This window comes from Fukomys damarensis, unplaced genomic scaffold (genome assembly GCF_012274545.1).
Source record: "Fukomys damarensis isolate Sample0158 unplaced genomic scaffold, DMR_v1.0_HiC HiC_scaffold_19, whole genome shotgun sequence".
Classification (NCBI taxonomy): domain Eukaryota; kingdom Metazoa; phylum Chordata; class Mammalia; order Rodentia; family Bathyergidae; genus Fukomys; species Fukomys damarensis.
This window is the reverse complement of record NW_022900931.1, coordinates 62062250-62080470: the sequence shown is the minus strand read 5'-3', so window position 1 is coordinate 62080470 and position 18221 is coordinate 62062250. Positions and strand designations below refer to the sequence as shown.

At 57.9% G+C, this 18221-nt stretch overlaps 1 protein-coding gene across 1 annotated transcript in view; it reads right to left on the bottom strand.

The window, feature by feature from the left end:
- Ppp1r37 (protein phosphatase 1 regulatory subunit 37) overlaps positions 1-18221 on the bottom strand; it is a 35826-nt gene that overhangs the window by 4312 nt on the left and 13293 nt on the right. Inside the window, exons 4-7 of the mRNA XM_033766002.1 lie at positions 1955-2052; positions 1226-1271; positions 987-1087; positions 77-196 (exon numbers count right to left, since the gene is read on the bottom strand). Of these exons, the coding sequence (XP_033621893.1) occupies positions 77-196; positions 987-1087; positions 1226-1271; positions 1955-2052 (365 nt within the window). The remainder of the gene's footprint in view (positions 1-76; positions 197-986; positions 1088-1225; positions 1272-1954; positions 2053-18221) is intronic.

Below are 18221 nucleotides of genomic sequence, written 5' to 3'. Positions count from 1 at the left end.
GGATGACCCCAGGGAGGAGGGAAGCGGGGACACGGAGCAGAGGCTGGGCACCCCGGAAAACAGAGGTCATGCCCACCTTCCGCATCATGTGGGCGGCGGCCTGCCAGCCCCGGGTGCCGATGTGCTTATTGAAGGAGATGTTAAGGTGGGTGGCCGACTCATAGTACTCGATCATGTCGAACAGGGCCGAGGCACCCTGAGGGCAGATGTGGGGCACAGCCTTAGGTTGGAGAGGCCCCAGGGAGGCATGTGGGCTTCCAGGAAGGGAGTCTCGGTGGGGGGGGGCACACACAGAGCGCCCAGCACAGGCAGGAGGGCTGAGCAGTGGTGGCCTACTCCTGGATCCAGCTCTACCCAAAGCAGGTATGGCCTGCGACTCTCCTAAAAGAGCCCCTTTTCTGACAAAGCCAGTTTTTTTGTGTCACTGAGTCCTGACTGATGTGCCACGTGACCAGCACAGGCCCTGCTCAGTTGCCAGCACCTCTCCTGGGGCCTGCAGGATCCTCCCCACACTCCCACGTATCCTGCGTTCCTGGGACTTCCTAGTCTGGGAGGTGGCGACACCTACCCGACTGGTAGCTTCCCAAGTGCTCCTCAGCCCTGCAGGTACTCTGGTCCCCAGGAGAGCCACCACCTCCCTGTGCCAAGCTCACCCAGCCTCTCCCGTGGGCCCCAAAATGCCACACCCATCTCTCTCTCGTCCTTTGTTTTGTCGGTACAGGGTCTCACTACGTAGTTCAGGCTGGCTTTGAACTTACAATGTAGCCCCTTGCAGCGATACTCCTGCTTCACCTTCCCAAGTGCTGATATTACAGGTAGAAGCCACCATGCGCAGCACCCTCTTGTCCTTTAAGAGGCCCTGCTCTTGTCCCACCTCCAGCCTTTGTCTGGGTCCCTTCCTCCTGCAGGGTCCCCTGCCCACCCAAACCTCAGAGGGGCCCGTGAGCCAGGGGTCCGTGGGTCTGGGTGGCCGCCGAAGTGCTCACATCTTCGTCCAGGTTCGTCTGCTCCAGGTCCACAACCTTGAACTGCAGCCTCTTGAAGACCTCTTCCAGCGCTTCACAGGCCTTGTAGTCCAGCTTCTCCCCTAGGAGGAGGCGGTGGCCATTTGCGTCTGTGCTTGCTTGTCGGGGTGGAAGGCCCTGCCCGCCGTGGCCCTCCAACACCTCCGTCACCCAGGCTCCAGCCCTGCTCACCACCCAGGGGCGCCCAGCCAGACGCCCACCTTTCAGGTCGAGGCAGTCGATGCGGTGCTCAAGGTCCGTGAGCTCCTGTGGAAGCAGAAGCAGGGTGAATGGCGCTCGGGCTGAAGATCTGAAGAGACTGGGCCACCTGCAGCCCCAAGCCAGGCAGGAAGGCAGTGTCCAGGCCCTGAGTTGGGACCCGGAGTATCCAGCCTTGAGGAGCCACAGGGTCCATAGAGGACTGCGCCCCGCCACAGCAGAGAAAGTGGGGGAGCGGGCAGGAAGGGTGACAGGGTCGGCTCAGGGATCTCGTGCAGAGGTGGCTCAGACACACACCCAGGCCCAGCCTTCCCAACGGCACTGAGCCTGGGCTGAGTCCGCCTCACCAGCAGCCCCTGCCTGTTCCTGGGCCTGGCAGCGTGGCGCCCCCTGCGACCCTCAGGAACCTCCCGTGACACAGGGACCTCGGCAGGCCTCATGAGAGGAAGGGCACCTGTGGGAGACCCCCTTACATAAACACAGACGCCGTCCCCGCCGGGACCTGGGCAAAGAAGGGTGGATTTTGTCCTTTATGTCTTTATTACTTTCGTAACCCACAGGCTTTTAAGGATACAATTTCCAGTTCAGACTTATGAGGATCGTAAGCCTGGCTCTTCCCCGGGAACAGACTTTCTCTGGGGGCCGAAAGACAGGGGACTCTCTCCCTGGCTGTCTTCCTATAAGGAGCTGACTTCCGGGACAGCCGCAGAGGCACCCCCGACCCACCGTACCTGCAGCTGCCGGAGCAGCTTGGGGATCTGCCTGCAGTTGAGCTTCTGGCAGGCCTGCCGGTAGGCACCGATCACCTCCTCCACCGTCACATTCTGGGCTACGGGCAGAGGAGCGGGCCGGTCACTCCACGCCTCACCCTGATCAGCCCTGTCCTCCCTTCGAGCCCCCTGGGGCCACTGCGGGCCCCTGGGAATTACCCTGGGTGCCCCCAAACCACCTCAGCACCGCCTCCACAATCACACACACAGCTCCCGGCACGGGAGGCTTCACACCAGCTCTCTCTCCACACACGGGCCCTCGCTCACTACCGCAGCCTCCACAGTTTTGTTGTTGAGACAGGATCTCCCCACACAGCCCAGGCCGGCCTCAAGCTTTCCACCTTCTTGCCTCAGCCTTCCAAGCGCTTGGGTCACAGCTGTGTGCTGGGACGTGCAGCTTCCACGCCAACGCTTCCCAGCACAGGGCCAGGTTTTCGGCAGGTATCCGGCACTCTGGCCCCGCGAGCCAACTAAGCTGGGAGAGGAGAGGCTCGGCCGAGGACACACAGTGGGCCGCAGCGGGGCCACACCGGAGCCCCGCCTCCATCGCGCAGTGGCACGAGCCTCTGACTCCCCGCTCCTGAAACAACCTCTGCAGCCGAATGTTCCCAGTGCTACTTGGGGACGGGCCTGTCCTGGGGTGTGGAAGCAGGGGGAGGCCCCCGGGTGACAGGTCAGGGTGGGCTTCTGGGGACATTTCATGCCAGCTTCTCGATCTGAGCACAGCAGTCTGAGTCCCAGTCCCTATACGGCCCAAGAGTAATGGCACGAGATACCACATTTTCTTTATCCATTTGCTGGCGGATCGACAGATATTTGTGCTCCTTTCGGTTTTTGGCTACTGGAATTTAGATTCTCCGTGGGGTGACCAGGACAGAAGAAAAGGCTATGGGCAGGACAAGGAGAAGGACAGGTCTGGGTGGCAAAGTGGACGGCACAGAGGTGACAGCACATGCTGGGAACAGCCAGAAAGAGGACTTCGGTGGCCCTCTGCCCACCCCACCCTGCTGCCATCTCGCCCTCACCGCCAGACACCCCGCAGGCCAGGCAAGCACTCCCGTTCCACTTTCACAGAGGAAACCAGGTCCCAGGAGGGGACTCTGGACCCACGTGGCCTAGAACGCTCCCTGCTGTACCAAGGTCGGCGTGGGCACTTAGCTGCTGTGCGGAGGCTAAAGATGCCAGCATGGGTGGTCAGCGGGGCCCGGCTTCCTTCTCCAAACGCTAAAGGGGGTTCTTTGACAAGGCCTCACATGCTTCGTGGCCCAGCGTTCTGGAGGGGACAGATGTCGGCCCTGCCTGGGAAGGCAGCCTTGGGAGACTGGGGGTCCAGCCACATCCACGCGTGTCACGGTCTTAACCAAGCCGGGTTACAAACTTGTGAGAGAAAACAGTGTCTTCACCACTTTGAAACAGCAGCCATCGCCACTGCCACAGCAGCCTATGGCTTCATGTGTCCCCACAGAGGAGCAGAAATACTCGACTCCAAGCTGGAAAGGTGCTTAGCTCACTGCTTTGTAAGTGGTGTCCTTTGTAACCCTATTTTATTTTTTGGCTTCAAAGATCACTCTGAGAAGGGGCCCCAGGATTTACTGGACGCAAAGTGCTGAGAACTCAGCCCTACTCAGATGCATGAAGGGAGGGCCTCAGGGGCCAGGAGGGGCCGACGTCAGGCCTGGGCTGCCATGACCATCAGCTCCCACAGTCTGAGGGATGCAGACTCACAGCAACCACTGCCCCTCCGGTGCTCGGCTTACAGCCTGGCTCAGCTCTCCATCTGGCACCTGCAGGCCTCTGGGATCCACCATCCCAGCGCTGCCCGCCAGGCTGTCACCGTCTGGAGATGGGTGTCGGGACTCAGTCAGGAGGGGAGGCCTAGATCGTGTCTTGGCGCTGCCCCGCACAGGCTGGACTAACAGTAGGTACCGAAACTACTGCTGGCTGGGGTGTTGCACTCAGCACGCACCAGGTTCGATCCCCAGCAACGCGAACAGAGCGTCATCAGCTCCGTGATTGGCTGGGCGGTAAAGGGCAGGAGGACCCACCACCCACCCACCGTCACCTGCCCTTCACCAGGCCTCAGTTTCCCCACCCAAATGCCAACAACAGTCCCTGCAGTTTGTGCCAACACATTTCTCGGAGTGGGTGGGCCCGGAGCCGGAGTGTCACCTCTGAGTCTCGCTAAGCTCACTTTCCCAGCCCCGGCCCCAGAACTGCGAGCTGTGGGTTTCTCCTCGACACTGCCCACAGCACCATCTATCTGCCCACCCTTCAGCTGGGCACCTGTGGGGTTCAGAGCCATCCTCGCCCAAGTCACAGCCAGAGCCTAAGCCCAAGGAGGTCCTGTCTGCCCACCCAGTTACAGGAGGGAAACTGAGCCATCAGGGTGACAACTGTCTCTTGTCCATTTCCTCTGGGGCTGAGGCGCAGCATAGGAACAAGAGGGGCTTGAAGCTGGCCACTACGGCCTGGCAGACTGCGCCTGCCTGTGGTGCCATCAGCACATCACATGGCTGGGCCCTGTGCAGATGCGTTAACCAGAACTCCTGATCAGTATTCACAGACAGGATTTTACTCGTGCCATGGCTCAGGAACTGAGTGCATTATTAAACTGAAAACCAACCAAAGGGAGGAGTGGCAGAGACAGCACACAAGTGGGGCAGGGAAACAGGCAACGGCATCTGCAAGGCACTGAGTGCTTCCTGAGTGAACACACGCGGCCACGCAGCCCGCCATCAGGCTGGGAGGTGGCAGCATTGGCAGAATCACAGCATCCACTTCCGGGTGGAAACTCGGGGCTCTGAGCACCGCAGGGGTATGAGGTGCCCGGCACGACAAGGGGGTCGGGCAGGTGCTGGCCCACCGGACAATGGCCTGTCATTGTCCAATGACTCCTATGACCTGTGCGGAAGAGGCCATGTGACACCCACTGTCCTGCTTGAGAAGGCAGGGGACCAGGTGCGCTGGTGCATGCCTATAATTCTGGGAAGTCGAGGCAGAAGGATCCTAAGTTTGAACCCAGTCTGCACAACTTGGGAATTTAGCAAGACTTTGTTTTGAAATAAAAAATAAAAAGGGCCAGGGATATAACTCAGCGCTAAAACCCTGGATTCAATCACCACTGCAGGGGTGGGGGAAGTGGGTACTGATCTGTCTGTCATGCTTTCCAGGTAGTCACTGCAGTCTCTGAAAGACACAAGGTCCCGGAGTTGGGGGACATGGCAGGACCCCCACTTCCCAGGCAGCCGAATAGCTGGGACAGAACTGTGTCCCTTTAAGCACACTGTGGGATGAGATCCTAACCCACAGAACCAGCCAAGAGCAACAGGGGCGGCAGGGACAGGAGCAGGAGCGTCAAGGAGGGTCAAGGCTCAGGGGCTTGGGCACCCTAGGGCCAGGTGCCAAGGGCAGGCTGTGCAGTGAAGGGCGCAACTGTGGCCCGAACTGACACGGGCTGGAACCGCCGCCCCAGCACACCTGGGCCTCCGGAGGGCGTCGTGTGGCACCGTGTTCCCCAGGGCCAGGCTGAGGGGCAGAATCCTGGCTCCCAACTCACACTCTGCTTCTGGCTAATGTGACTGACCCTGTGCCCAGCCAACTGGCCCTGGCAGGGGTGTGGCACTGGTCCCGACACCCCTTCGGAGAGTCCTACAGGTTTCCTTCCACCCTGGAAGCAGCTCTGCTGCCCCCTGGGGCGGGGCAGGCATTCAGCAGTTTGTGCAGAGCACGGGGGTGGGGTGGAGAGTGCAATGGCACACACTGGCATGCAAGGTGTGCCCATGTGTGTGCAAGGGGCCTGTGGGCACACGTGCCTGTGAAGGGCAGGCCTCAGACATGTTTGCTCAAGTTTGAATCCTAACTTATGTAGGGGCCGAAGTCCAAGTGGCTGCCTAAGGAGGGGGAGGTGCGTGTGTGTGTGTGTGTGTGTGTGTGTGTGTGCGCGCGCGCGCGCGTGCTGGGTACACACAGAGCTGGGAAGCAGGCCTACAGCCAGGTGTACCACCTATAATCTCAGCACTCAGGAGGCTGAGGCAGGAGGATTGTGACTTCAAGGTCAGCCTGGGCTACACATCAAGTTCAAAGCTGGCTCGGCTTATGTAACAAGTCCTTCTCCAAAAATTTTTTAAAAAAAGGCAAAAAGCAAGTCTGCACTGGAGATGGACTTGCAAGGGTAATGGCTTGGGGTTAAGAACCATGTTCCGATCCACAGCTCCCTCTGTCCCTCTGAAGAGCATCTGCAGACTCAGGCGATAAGGGACATGTGCCTAGGAAGAGCGGGGCCAACAGCAGGGCCACCGCTCCGCCGGCAGATGGAGCTGATGGAAGGTGGGGTGGCCCCTCAGGAACCTAAGCACTTTCCACACCCAATTCCATGTCCAGCTCTGTGATCCCCGGAGATGGGCACCATTACATCTCTCTTTACAACGGAAAGCAGCCCTCTGCCCCAGCCAACAGCCAGGAGGTGGCAGGACTGCACCACAGGGGCCCAGGCCTGTCAGGCTCGGAAACTGGAGCCTGGCTCTGCTCTCCCACTGCTCTGGCTGGCCTGAGGGGGAGCCAGAGCAGAGGAGGCACAGGCAGGGATGGGGCTGCTACAGCACCTGGCCCCCTGCATGTGGCGCCCGGCCACTGGGGGGCGCTGCAGCTCACCCCCCCCACCCCCCACACACTGGGGGGCGCTGCAGCTCACCCCCCACCCCCCACCCCCGGTTGTGCCAGTCCCAGGCAGTGGCTGCCCTGTACACTGTGGCTCTCACAAAGGGACACCGAGAAACCTGATGCTGACGCTGGGCTTTGGGTGAGCGGCAGTTGGAGGTCAGCCTCAGGTGTGCACACGGGAGCAGAGAGGTCCACAAGGACAGCCTGGATGCTGGGGGGCGGTAGGGACTCAGACCATTCTGCCAGCCCAGAGGTCCCAGCGGATCATGCACCAGGGAATTGCAGTGGGGAGGGCCCAGGCAGGAGTATCATACCTGCTCCCTACTGGCTGAACAACCTTACTGTGCCCCAGAGGCCACTGCTGAGAGCTGAGGTCCCAGCTGGGGACCAGGAGCCCAGGTTTCAACAAACCCCTGGTGATGTGACAGCAGCCATACCCTGAATACCAGGCCTGGCGACAGAAGGGTGGGTCTGCTGTTCTGGGTGAGCAGCACAGGGAGAGGGGCCAGTCCTTCCCCAAGGACTCAGAGGCAACCAGAGAGCCATCCCATGACCGTGACCATCCTGGATGGTGGCAACCTCACCTCACCTGGATTTTGGCAACTCACACACAGCCCGAGGCACGACAGCAAAAGCTGGGGCCACAGCCTCGAGTTCCTGCGTGCAGCCAGGGCCCAGTGTTCCTCCGCTTGGCACCCACAACAGCCCCCCAGCCAGGGCAAGAGACTTCCTTTTGGAATACACCTTTCAGAGTGGAGGCTCAGAGCCAGAAGGCAGAAGGGGAAGAGACTGAAACACCCAGGTCCAACCCGACTGTTTTTTGGATTTTTGAGACGGGATCTTGCCATGAAGTCCAGGCTCCTCTCGAACTCTTATGTAGCTCAAGCTGTCCCAGCCTCCCAAGTGCTGGGATTACAGCGCCACTAAGACCAGCTGACCTGGCTTTAAATACAGAGCCACACCTGGGATCACAGTCTTAAAGGCAAGGTGGTGAATACTTCAGGCTTGGCAGGACACTGTCTCTACTGCAAGCAAACAGCCACAGATGGTACGTAAGAGCATGGCATGTTTAATAAAACTTTATTTACAAACCCCTGTGGCCAGCTTGGGCTGTACTCTGCTGAGCCGCATGAATGACACAAGAAACCAGGTGGCTGCTTTCGGGTAGGGAAGTCGGGGAAGCTGAAGGCAACAGAGAAACTAATTTTCCATACTGGGGATGGGGCCCAGGACCTAGAGCATGCCAGGCAAGCAACTCTACCACTGAACTCACCCCAGGCTCCCTCTGTCTTTTAAATACTGAGGGGCATACTCAAACGCCTGCCTGAAGAAAAACCAACACCCTGGCCTGCACAGCCCCTCGCACCAGCCGCTGGCAACTCGTTAACTCAGAAGGCTCCGCTTCCAGAGAGCCAGGGCTGGGGCAGGGTTGGGACAAAAGTGGAGGCAAATGTGGCTTTGAACCAGGAGGGTGGGAAAGGCGCAGGGCTGCAGAGTGAGGAGTTGCCGGGACAGGTGGAAAAGGAGAGCGTAGAGGCCAAGTGGACAGAGGCGTGGTTTTCCGCAGAGAAGGAGGCAGGTATTATGTACGAAACATCGAAGAGGAAAGTAAACAGTTGTATTTTCCAGAACTCTGGGGCCAGACAGGTGGGGTGAGGAGCTGAAAAGCCAGTCTGAGCTCCACACACCACAGTGAATACCTGTGACAGGAGCCAAGCCAGGGGCTGGGTTCTTCCCAGTCCCTGCTGTGACCTCCCTGGGCCTGGCCACATCAGCGGTGCCTCCCTTGGGGCCCAGCACTGTGACTGGCACAAAGGAAGCCCCAGCAACCACCTGCTACAACTGTGTGCCCCACAGGGGGGCAGATCACCACTGTCCTGCTGGTCATGGCCAGGGGTCTCGGGATACAGGAGCACCGGGATGCTGCTTTGCCCACACCCCTTCCAGTCGAGGGTAGCCAGTGTGCCCTGCTCAGGAGTGAGCTGCAGCTGCCCACCCTCCCAGAGTGAGTGAAACCTTGCCCTGTCCGTGGAAGGCCAGACTGGCCCAGACACCCCACCCCTTCACCCCAGAAACCAGGGAAAGACCGTCAGTGCCCTCACCTCCTAATGTCCACCCCAGTGGTTCTAGGAGAGATGCTCTGTCCCACAGTCTGTCACAGTGACTGGTTGGGCTAGAAAGGTCCCTGTGAAACCCGCTTTAGCCAGTCCCAGGGCTGGGGTGACTCAGAATGCCCCCCTTTCCAGAGTTGCGGGCATCCATCCAGAGGAGACAGCCTCCTGGGCAAGAAGCCAACGTGGAGGAAAGCCGAGCTCAGAGGCAAGGAAAAAGGCAAAGTCCTAAGGACGAAGGTCTAGCCAGGCCTGAGCTATTTTATCCAGGACTCCTTCAGCCCTTAGGCCAGCAAGTTTTCCCTCTGCTTCTGTCGCTCTGAGTTAGCCTTGGGTTCCAAGTGTACACATTTCCAAAGCCGCCTGCATGCCTGCCTCTGTGTTGGTGCTGGACAGGGACGGCTCCTCCCTCAGCCCTGCCTTCCAGGGTTCCTAGGTATCGAGGGAGAAGCAGAGACTGTGTGCAGTCCTCAGAGGAGCGCTGCACACTGTGGACCCAGCTAAGGCAGCCAGGTGGAGCTGCGTCTCAGGCGGCCCTCTGAGCCTCACACAGGGTGGGCCGTTCTCTGGGCACACTCGGGCACCCTTCCCCGAGTCTTACTCTGTCTGCACTAGAGCCCGCGGTGTCCCTGCCTCCAGGAAGACTCCCCGCGCTGGTCAGCCCCCACCGGCTCCGAGCTGTCACAGGGTGTGAACCCCAGAAGACAGCGTGGGGCAGTCTGTGTCTGCACTGTATCCCCAACACTGCCTGCACTGGGGCCAGGTGCAGAGGGTGGAAAGGGGGCTCGTGTGGACCTGAAGTGGGGTGGAGCCCTGCTGGGAGGGCCCAGGAGAGCCGGAGGGACAGCTCCAAGGTCGCCGCAGGTGGTGAGGGTGGCAGGCTGTGTAGCCACCTGGGGAAACCTGCGCTGCAGCTGCCAGCTCGACCCCGTGCCCACTGTGCACTCGGCCCATGGCTTCTTACTGGACCCGTTCTCCACCCCAGCCCCACCCTGGTGCCCCAGGTCCTCCGGGTCCCAGCTTCAGGCCACCCACACAGGCTGTGGAAGCCCAGAAACAGGGACAGGGAGGCTGCAGTGGGCTCTGTCTCTCTTGGGGCTCTGGGGTCTGGGGCACCGGTGCTGGGCAGGAGGAGGAGGCACAGACAAACCCCAACTGCAAAGCTTGCAGACAGAAGTGGCTGGTCACAGTGGGCAGTCACAGGGCTGCCACAGTACTCGAAGTCTAAGACAGATCTCCTAAGACAAGTATCTTAGCTTTGCTGCCAACTAGCTGGGGCAGAGGTAGCACAGGGGGATACACAGTTATTGGCCATACAGTTTTGGTTGTTACCAAAGCTGGAAAGTGGGTACATTGGACTCGTTATACCGCTTGTGTTCGAAAACGTTCACCTACAAAAACAGTAAAATGGGGAGGGATCAACAGTGACTGTTCAGGGCTGGCGGCCTCTGGAACCGGGGTGGCTCTGTCCTGGGAAGGAAACCTGGCTCATACCCTGGGCTGATGACTTAGTTTGGGCCAGATCACCTCCACGACACCTCAAATACAAGACCTGGTCCAGCCTTGATGGCAGCCACCCTGGGGGCTCCCTCGTGCTTGGCCCAGCAGGTGCTCAGTGAAAGGGAGCTGCAGGCAGGAAGGACCTGGCCACGTGCCCACATGCCCACGTGCAGGGACAGCACTTGGGGAGGCTGAGAGCATGGCCACCCGGGATGGTGTCGCTGCCTACAGTGGTGCTCAGAATCAAACCAGGACGTGCAGGGAGACCCCGGATGCCGCCACAGAAGAAAAGTCTACTTCCTCCACCTTCTTCCCTGCAGACGTGAGCTAGGCACGTCGGCTATGGCTAACACGCCACGCTGCAGGTCAGGCTCTGCCCCAGACCTCTGCCCTTTCTGTCCCCTGCACTAAGTGGACACCCCAGGACAAGGCCTCCCTGGCACAGCCCCTGCTGAGGACAAAGCCTCTCTCATCCCCTCACACACAGCCTCCCACCACCAGCCCTGCAACTGCTTTCTCCACAGGGGCTGTCATCCAGGCCTCTATCCAAGGTCCCTACCCTTTCTCAAGCTTCATCCCCTGCCCTGTCTCTTTACAAGGTGCATTTCAGCCTGTCAGGGTGTTTGTTATTCACTGTCCAATAACTAGCACTCCCTGCATCTAGGATGTCACTGCAGGGCCTCAAGCAAACCAGGGACGAGTGCGCTGCCTTGCTCCAAGAAATGACGACGGTGCCCAACGCTTTCACTCTGGAGAGCCACCCCGGAAGTACTGGGGCCACACTGCACCCCAACAAGGAGCTTGCTCAGGACAGGCCGTGATGGCCGAGGGGCTGTGGTGCCAGCAGGGTGACAGAGTTGCTCCTCTGCCCCTCCTAGGAAAGAAGCACATGACCGGGGGCTGTTCCCAGGCCATGGGACCGCACCATTGGGGCAGCCAGCTCCACACAGCAGTCAGGAGCCGGACCTCCAGGGAGGCTGCAGTGGCCGGCACCTCCGCACCCACCCAACTTCCCAAGCGCTCAGATGACAAGCAGCTGGAGCCGCCCACAACTTCCCTGTCTCCAGGGACAGAGCGGAGGAGATCAGGCAAGCTCTTTTGCCCGCCACAGAGTTCTGCAGCAGGCGTGTGCTTGGGCCAGTGCACTTCTGGGTGGAAGGGGGAGTCAAGACCTTAATTCTCGGCCCCCAGTTGCTCAGACCATGCTAAACACCTGGTGTGACAGACAACTTTTAAGCATGAGTTATGAAGAACAATAGCAAAAATGTACACACGTTACCTCAAAGGAATTATTATCTTCATTTTTCAAGTGGGGAAACAGACACCAGAAAATTAAGGAGGCTACCTAAGGTCAGAGCCAACAAAAGAAGGGCTGGGACTCAAGCGTGAGAGTCCATAGCTCCAGTCCTTGCTCTTAACCACTGCACCTCTCTACTCGTGTCCACTACTGGGGGATAGTCGTCCTCCCTACCCTTCCCAGAGGAGAGGCCGTGGCTCTAGAAAACAGGGGTCCAGAGCTGGGGTGGGGGCGGCTGCACCTCCCGGGACAGCATGAGGTGCCTGTGTTCAGCTGGGTGCCAGCTGGGCACCTGACCCCTCGACCTTGTTCTCTTCCCGCCCTCACGCTGTAATGCACCGTCTGCTGGTTGGCCGTCCGTCTCACTCCCGCCTTTCTGGACGAGCCAGTCAGCACCTGAACCATGATGAAAATGTGGTTCACCTTCAGGTGAAGACTGGTGTCACCCGAGCACAGGTGCCCAAGACCGTGCCCTCACCAGGTCTTCAGTCGGAACACACATGGCACAGGGCAGAGCACTCTTTTAGGGGCTCCCAAAGGGATGCTGCCCCCGAGGATACCGCTGACCTTCTGCCTTGTGAACACTTCTGCTCACACAGGAAATGGACCCAGTGAGGGCTCGGCCTTTGGGGTCAGACTGCAAACGTGCCTGTCTGCAAGGTCCATCCCCTCAGACCGACCCCCGCCCTGCCGTGAGCTGACCCCAGACGTCTCAGCTTGAGAGGGAAGAGGCAGAAGCTGCTGGGCCAGGCACCTGGGCTGGGTGGACCTGGCTGGCCACCAGGATGACCCTGAGCCCACAATCGGCAGCTTGTGTGGCCTGTGGCCGGATCAATGGGAGAAAAGGTTCTGAGATAGAAAAAAGAACTAGGAGTGTACGAAGCCAGAGAGTGGGTGCCAGACCCAGTTCCTGCCCGCTCTCAGGACCCCGGGAACTACAGGCAGGTGCCACATCCTCCTAGCGAACACCCTCATTTACCTTGTGTGGTGCCAGGCAGGTGTGGCCCAGATGACAAGGCAGACCCCAAATGTCACAAGCGCTGGCTCTTATCTCCTCAAGGTAAGTCCCCTCATCTGGAAAATGGAGCTGGGAGCGGGGGCAGACTGCTAGAAGCAGAAGGTGAGGTCATCCAGTTAGAGTGTTAGCACAGGGCTGGTGCTCTGTCAACAGCAGCTGCTGTCACCACCGTCCAGGGCCTGACACTTCAGCGCCGGATGAGCAAAGACAAACAAAACCACAAGATGCAGCCAGAGTCTCAGCAGGCATTTGTCCCCAGCACCCCACCTTGGAAAATACTGGTCATACAACCTCTCCACTGCCCTTAGACAGATATTTACCAAGGGCCGGGTGCCTGAGGGGCAGAAGTGAAGATGCAGGACAAATACACGGGGAGGGGCAAGAGAAAAGAACAGCCCGGGAGGGTGGAAGGGGCACAGGCCACAGAGGCCACCTTGGGGCCAAGCGACTGCCCATCGCTCACCCATCTGCACAGCGGACCTGTCGCCAAACAGAGGCACGTGGGCAGGGGGTAAAGCTCCGCACACACGGATGCAGGGCTGGGCTCCAGGTGTATCCCTAATGTGCTGGGGAGAAGGAGCTCCCTGCTGGGGACTTGGAGCCCTCCCTCCTCGGGGCAATGGGGCAACAGCTCCTGTCACCCTGCGGCTTCTGGAGCAGACAGAACCAGCTGACACACACAAGGGCTTCACGCCGTGCCGCCCACACAGCAGGTGCTCAGCCATTACCAGTGACGAGGATCCCTGATGTCACTGCTCTCTGGGACTGCTCCAGTGGTAGGGCCTCCATGCCACCGATCTGGCCTTGCCCGTGTTGCAAAAGGACCTCACCTCTTCAAAAGCACACACCACTGGGCTTCATCCCCGTGTGGGTGCCCTGCCACCCCTTCCGCGGGCTATGGCAGGTTTCTCGAGGCTACTGAGGCTGGCATTTGGGAAGGGGACAGGCCTGGGGCTCATATGACCCTGGGCCCAGATCCAACAAGTCCTGAGGGCTGGGATCCGTTCCTCCCTGTTAATCTGCCCCAAGGGGGCATCTGAAGAGTAAGACCAACAGAGGCTTCTCTGAGCACCTGCTCTGCGCCCAAGGATGATGCTGGGAACACAGGGCCCATGCAGGAGGGAGACACACCCCATAAAGTGAAGGACCAGAGTGGGCAGGGCTGGGACCGGGCAGCCCAGGAGAGCACTTTGGCTGGTCTGGGGGTCAGGGAGGGCTTCCTGGAGGAGCCATCTAACACCACCAATCACTCAATGGCAGGGACTACAGGGCTCATTCCCATTGCTCCCCAGAACAAACCTGTGCCTGGCATATGGCAGGTGCTTATAAGTAAACACTGAAGAAGACCCTTGGAGAACAAACAGGTGCTTGCAGCGGAAAGTGGAGGAGAATCAGTGGAAAGCTTGCCACTGCCTCATAGAGTTGAACACATCCATCAACCATAACCAGCAATTCCGCTGCGCACTCCAGGTGATGTGATTCACCCCTGCTCGAGTCTGTCAGCTGCCCAAGGTCTACCAGCAGCGTCCAGACCAATCTCAGGCAGCCAGACAGCAAAGGCCATCGAGCAACCACGCAGGTGACACAGGAACCACTTCCAATAGCAAAAGCCAGACCAGGGAGGGCTCCACACACAACACCATTTTCATGAAACTCAAAAGCAAGACAAATGAGGACCCCGGGCGTGGTGGCACACACCTGTAATCCCAGCACTCGGGAGGCTGGGGCAGGAGGATCACTGTGAGTTCGAGACCAGCCTGGGCTACACAGTGAATTCCAGGGCAGTCTAACCTACACAGTGAGACCCTGTCTTTAAAAAAAAAAGCAATGCAAATGAAATACCTTACTTCTCAGTAGACACACAAAGGAGACAAATCATTTAAAAGTGAAATCAACCTGGGTATGGTGGTGCATACCTGTAATTCCAGTTATAGGGGAGGCTGAGGCAGGAGGATGGCAAGTTTGAAGCCAACAAGTTTTAAGTCCAGCCTGGGTAACTTAACGAGATTGTCTCAAAATTTAAAAAAGAAAGAAACAAATTGGCAAATGACAATCATCACAGTCAAGACAGTGGTGCCGGAGCTCTGAGCCCCACCTGCCAGAGGCAGAGTTAATGGCGGTGTTCTCATTCTCCTTTGGGATCGGGCCCACAGGTCTTCATTATATGACACTTGAGCTGAAGTGTTTGTCACACATCTACTTCATCTGCCAAGATGAAGCAGATCTGTGTCACAGCATCTGAAAAGCAGAAGGGAAGAGTGTTGCAGCAGAGGGACTAACGCATGCAAAGGCTCAGCTGAGAGCCGACCACAACTCCGGGGAACTGAAGATCACTGTCAAGGTCAAGGAAACAGGCGAGGACTCTACACAGAGCGGGGCTGCAAGGTGCTCTGAAGGGTCCGCTGTGTCACATGTAGCTCAGGGCTTCCCACTACTCACAAAGTCGCAGCTGGGTGACGGAGCTGGGCTCAGGAGAGGGAGCCTCTGGGAAAGCCGGTGCCCACCGGGAGACATCCAGCCCTGCCAGAACAGGCTATTGTGGGCCTCCTGCCTCAGGCTTTCGGTCAGGGGCACCAGATGGCCAGCTGGGCTCCTATGAGCTGCTTCCTAGTGCAGCAAAGGCTTCAGAATCTGTCCTCATCTACGGAGAGCAGGTAACAGCATCGATGTGTGGAGGCCTGAGAGCTAAGGGTATCACACTCATTCGTTCTTCACCCACCAACCTGGGCTGGACAGACAATGGCCAACAACACAGGCCTAGCCCTGCACTCGGACGAACTAGAAGACAAACCACACAAATAAAGATTACGTGTTACAAGAAAGAAAAAAAACCATGCATCACAAGAAATACAGAGAGGCTACAAAAGGAGTTCTGTTCTTTTCTTTTTTCCAGTACTGGGAATCAAACTCAGGATCTTGTACTTGCCAGGTAAGCGCAGTGCCGCTGAGCTACATCCCTGGCCCCCAGTGGAGATTTGAGGGAGTAATAGTTATGCGTAAGGGTCAGAAACCCATTCACTCTTCCCAGCGTTTCCCTAGTGTCCAGGCCGCGCCAGACACTGTCCATGGTGCTGCGGCTACAGCGGGGAGCAAGGCCAAGGGGCGGCAGACAGTGAGCTCTATCAGAACAGAGCGCAGCCACGCCTCGGGGAAGCCTGCTGGAGCACACGAACGACAGAGCCAGCACGAGGCCTGGCATCGCCTGTCGCAGCAGCCAGCACAGTGAAAGGCTGCCTGACAGGTGGTGGGCATGGGTGGGCACCAAATTCTTCGGGCCAGAGAGTGGTATTCTTCAGGGGCTGGGAAGGTTCAAAGGGGAAAAGACACAAAGGGGTAAATGGGACTTTTCCAAGAGGTGCTGGCGATGCAGCAGCGGTGGCTGCAGGACAGCGGGAGCTGGGCTTTGCTGGAACTCAGGGCCTGGGGAATGGTTAAGCCCCCACAGGAGTGGCAGGATGGGGGGACGAGGATAGGGCTGCCATGGCTTGTGCTACCTTCTACAAAGAAGCACAACCTCAGCAAGCAACTAATGTCTCTGAGGAGCAGTGAGTGTCCTTATCTGTAAAAGGGGGGCACTAGCAGCTTCACCAGGTTGCTCGGCCCGTGCTCAGCAAACAGTACTGTGGTGGCTTTGCGGGGACCCTCTGCCAGCAACAAGCGTCCCTCCTGCCCCGCACCGTCGCCTCTGTGCTCGGACCCCCGGGCCCTGCACAGGAATGGGGCTTTGCTGTGAAGGCCCAGTGAGATGGCAGAGGAAAAAGTGCTTTTGAAACAACTGGTGTGCTGTCTCTTCTTTGCCACCTTTCTACCAAGGCAAATGCTAAACGAGGACAAATATACCCGCCTACCAAAATTCTACCCATTTTCCATAGAGAAGGAGGCCCTACAAAATTCCACAAGAAAGATGTGCAGAAGGTGCGAAGAAACAACTCCCCGCAGCATATTAACACGTTAACAGGAAAGAGGCTGACCAGGAGTCACAGGAACGCAGTGAAACGAGACACCATCCTGGTATCACACAGACGAGCACAGAGAGCACTCGCTCACTCACTTAAAAAACAATTCGAGCTGCAGCATCCTGGCCCTTGAGGCTTAGAGTCCAGGGAAGGCACAAACGGAATCTGGGCTTCACATGCTCCCCCTGTGACTTGGCAGAATTATCTTCTAAGAATTTCTTCTGAGAAAGCCACTGTGGTGAACAGAAAGATTCATCGACGAAGATGAACATTCTGCATTATTTATGTGACTGAAAACTGATGTCCAGCAATGCAGAAATAGGACAAATTATAAGAGCCAGTGAAGTATTTTTAAATTAAATTTAAAATGCGGAAATGAAGTGAGAAAGCTCAAGGCTCAGCTGTATCTCCAGCATCCACGCAGTCAGACCAGCAGCCATCTGTGGCTGTGTCCCCAGCCAGGGAAGGGACAGGAAGGAAAGGCCCTGGCCGGCACAGCAGGGCCCGAGAAGGGCAGCCTCGCACTCAGGATGTACACAACCGTCTCACGAGGCCTAACCAAATCTGGAAATGGGAGAGAGAGCTGAAAAGACCTTTCTCCAAAGACACCCAAGTACCCAATACACACGCGAAGACATGCCCAGACTCACCGGCCATCAGGAAAACGCAGAGCAAACCACAGGGAGGCCATTCCCCCACCCCACCCCGGAGAGCCACAGCCGAAGGGACAGAGGCCAGCGGGCACCGGCGTGGAGGGGAGGGTGGCTCGAGCTGGGCCGGGCCAAGCGGAACGGTAGCTGTGGAAAGCAGTGTGGCTGCTCCTCGGGTAGGGGCCACGCACACGTGCAGCGGTTCCACCCCCGAGATGAAAGCCCACAGCCACAAACGAACGCTATGTCAGCGTGCAGAGCAGCAGCATCGCGACCGCCGAGTCCCGGGGGCAACCCAGCTGTGCACCCCGGCCAGGAAGACAAGCAGTGCACACCGTCACACCACGGCGCACTGACATTGCGGCCGAGCAAGCGGCTGCTCACACAGGAGCCCCTGCGACTCAGCTCGTCTCCATGAAGTGTCCAGAAGCACAGACACAAAGCAGGTAAGTGGATGTGTAGGTTGAGGTGGGGAAATGAGGGGCTAAGGGAGGAAATAAAATGTTCTAAACTCGATCATGACGAAGGACGGGTCTTGCTATGTGGCCCAGGCAGACCTTGAACTTGAGGCGATCCTCCTGTCTCAGCCTTCCGGGTGCTAGGATTACATGTGTGTGCCACCAGGTCTAGCCACCAACGAATGCACTTTAAATGGGTGAACTGTGGTGTGTGTAATGGCTTTTATAAGGCTGTTTATGAATCCCATGCAAAGCCGGGGATTTAGCTCAGTGGTTCTGGTACCTGCCTTGCAAGTGCAAGGACCCCCAAGTTTGATCCCCAGTACCAAAAACAAACAAGCAAACAAACAAAAAACCCCAACAAATTAATAATGATTGAAAACAAAACTTTTTCCCCCTTCTACTTTAGGGATCTTCAAAATATAAAAATCTGAGTCATTTCTCTGCAGGATGACAAATTATGTGTGAGCTATTTTCCAGGGATTAACAGGGATTAAAATGCAGACATAAGGACTACAAAGCAGCGATTTCCCATGTCTGTCCTACCCACATTGCCAGATAATATCCATCTTTTCTTTA